Source organism: Sporobolomyces salmoneus (genome assembly GCF_050403485.1).
Source record: "Sporobolomyces salmoneus JCM6883 DNA, S_salmoneus_JCM6883_v1_ctg232, whole genome shotgun sequence".
NCBI lineage: Eukaryota > Fungi > Basidiomycota > Microbotryomycetes > Sporidiobolales > Sporidiobolaceae > Sporobolomyces > Sporobolomyces salmoneus.
The window spans coordinates 1-626 of record NW_027480931.1 but is presented as its reverse complement, the minus strand read 5'-3'; the positions used below and the strand labels follow the sequence as shown (position 1 = coordinate 626).

General features: G+C 53.5%; 1 protein-coding gene across 1 annotated transcript; it reads left to right on the top strand.

The window, feature by feature from the left end:
- Positions 1 to 625, top strand: JCM6883_005904 (uncharacterized protein; the record flags this gene model as incomplete). The annotated part of the gene is made up of 3 exons (XM_076635760.1): positions 1 to 213; positions 276 to 517; positions 582 to 625. Coding segments are annotated over 3 exons (499 nt in total), but the record flags the coding sequence as incomplete, so codon positions are not given.
- Position 626: the final 1 nt, after the last annotated feature.

Below are 626 nucleotides of genomic sequence, written 5' to 3'. Positions count from 1 at the left end.
AATTCGACGGTTACAAGGAAGCTGCACTACAGAAAATCAACGGCGATACGCTCACTCCTCCGACTGAGAAACCTCTCCCTTCTCCCCAATACGGCCAGAAGAAGATGGACCTCGCCGATCGGAACGTAAAGTGGACGACTCATCACCGTCACTCTTCCGGTGCCTATCGCGAACTTATCATCGACGACTCACAAACTCACTCGCCTGAAAAACGTGAGCTCGTGATCGTTCTCTTCTTTCGTTATTCGCTCGACTGAAACCCTTTTGATTCGCAGAGCAAGAGCTACGACGAGCCGAGATTCGAGTGGAGGAAGCGATTCGCCTCGTCGGAACGCAAGAAGCCGCGGCTCACCCTCGAAGTTTCCTTCTCGCCCTCGAAACCGCCGCGACTACTCGACCCGCCGTCCTGACTTTGCTTGGACTGGGTAAACGTCAGGATGTTGCCGATGCGGTTGTCAAGGCCGCTCGTGAACGCGCGAAAGACTGGAGTGACAAGGAAGAAATCATTCCCCCCAAGGTTAGTCAATCTTCATCATTCTCTGCCCTCTCAAGCTCCTCTCTGACCCGTATTCTGAGTATAGGAGGTACGACTGGCATATCTCTACCAGCGAGCCGCGAAGGAAGAT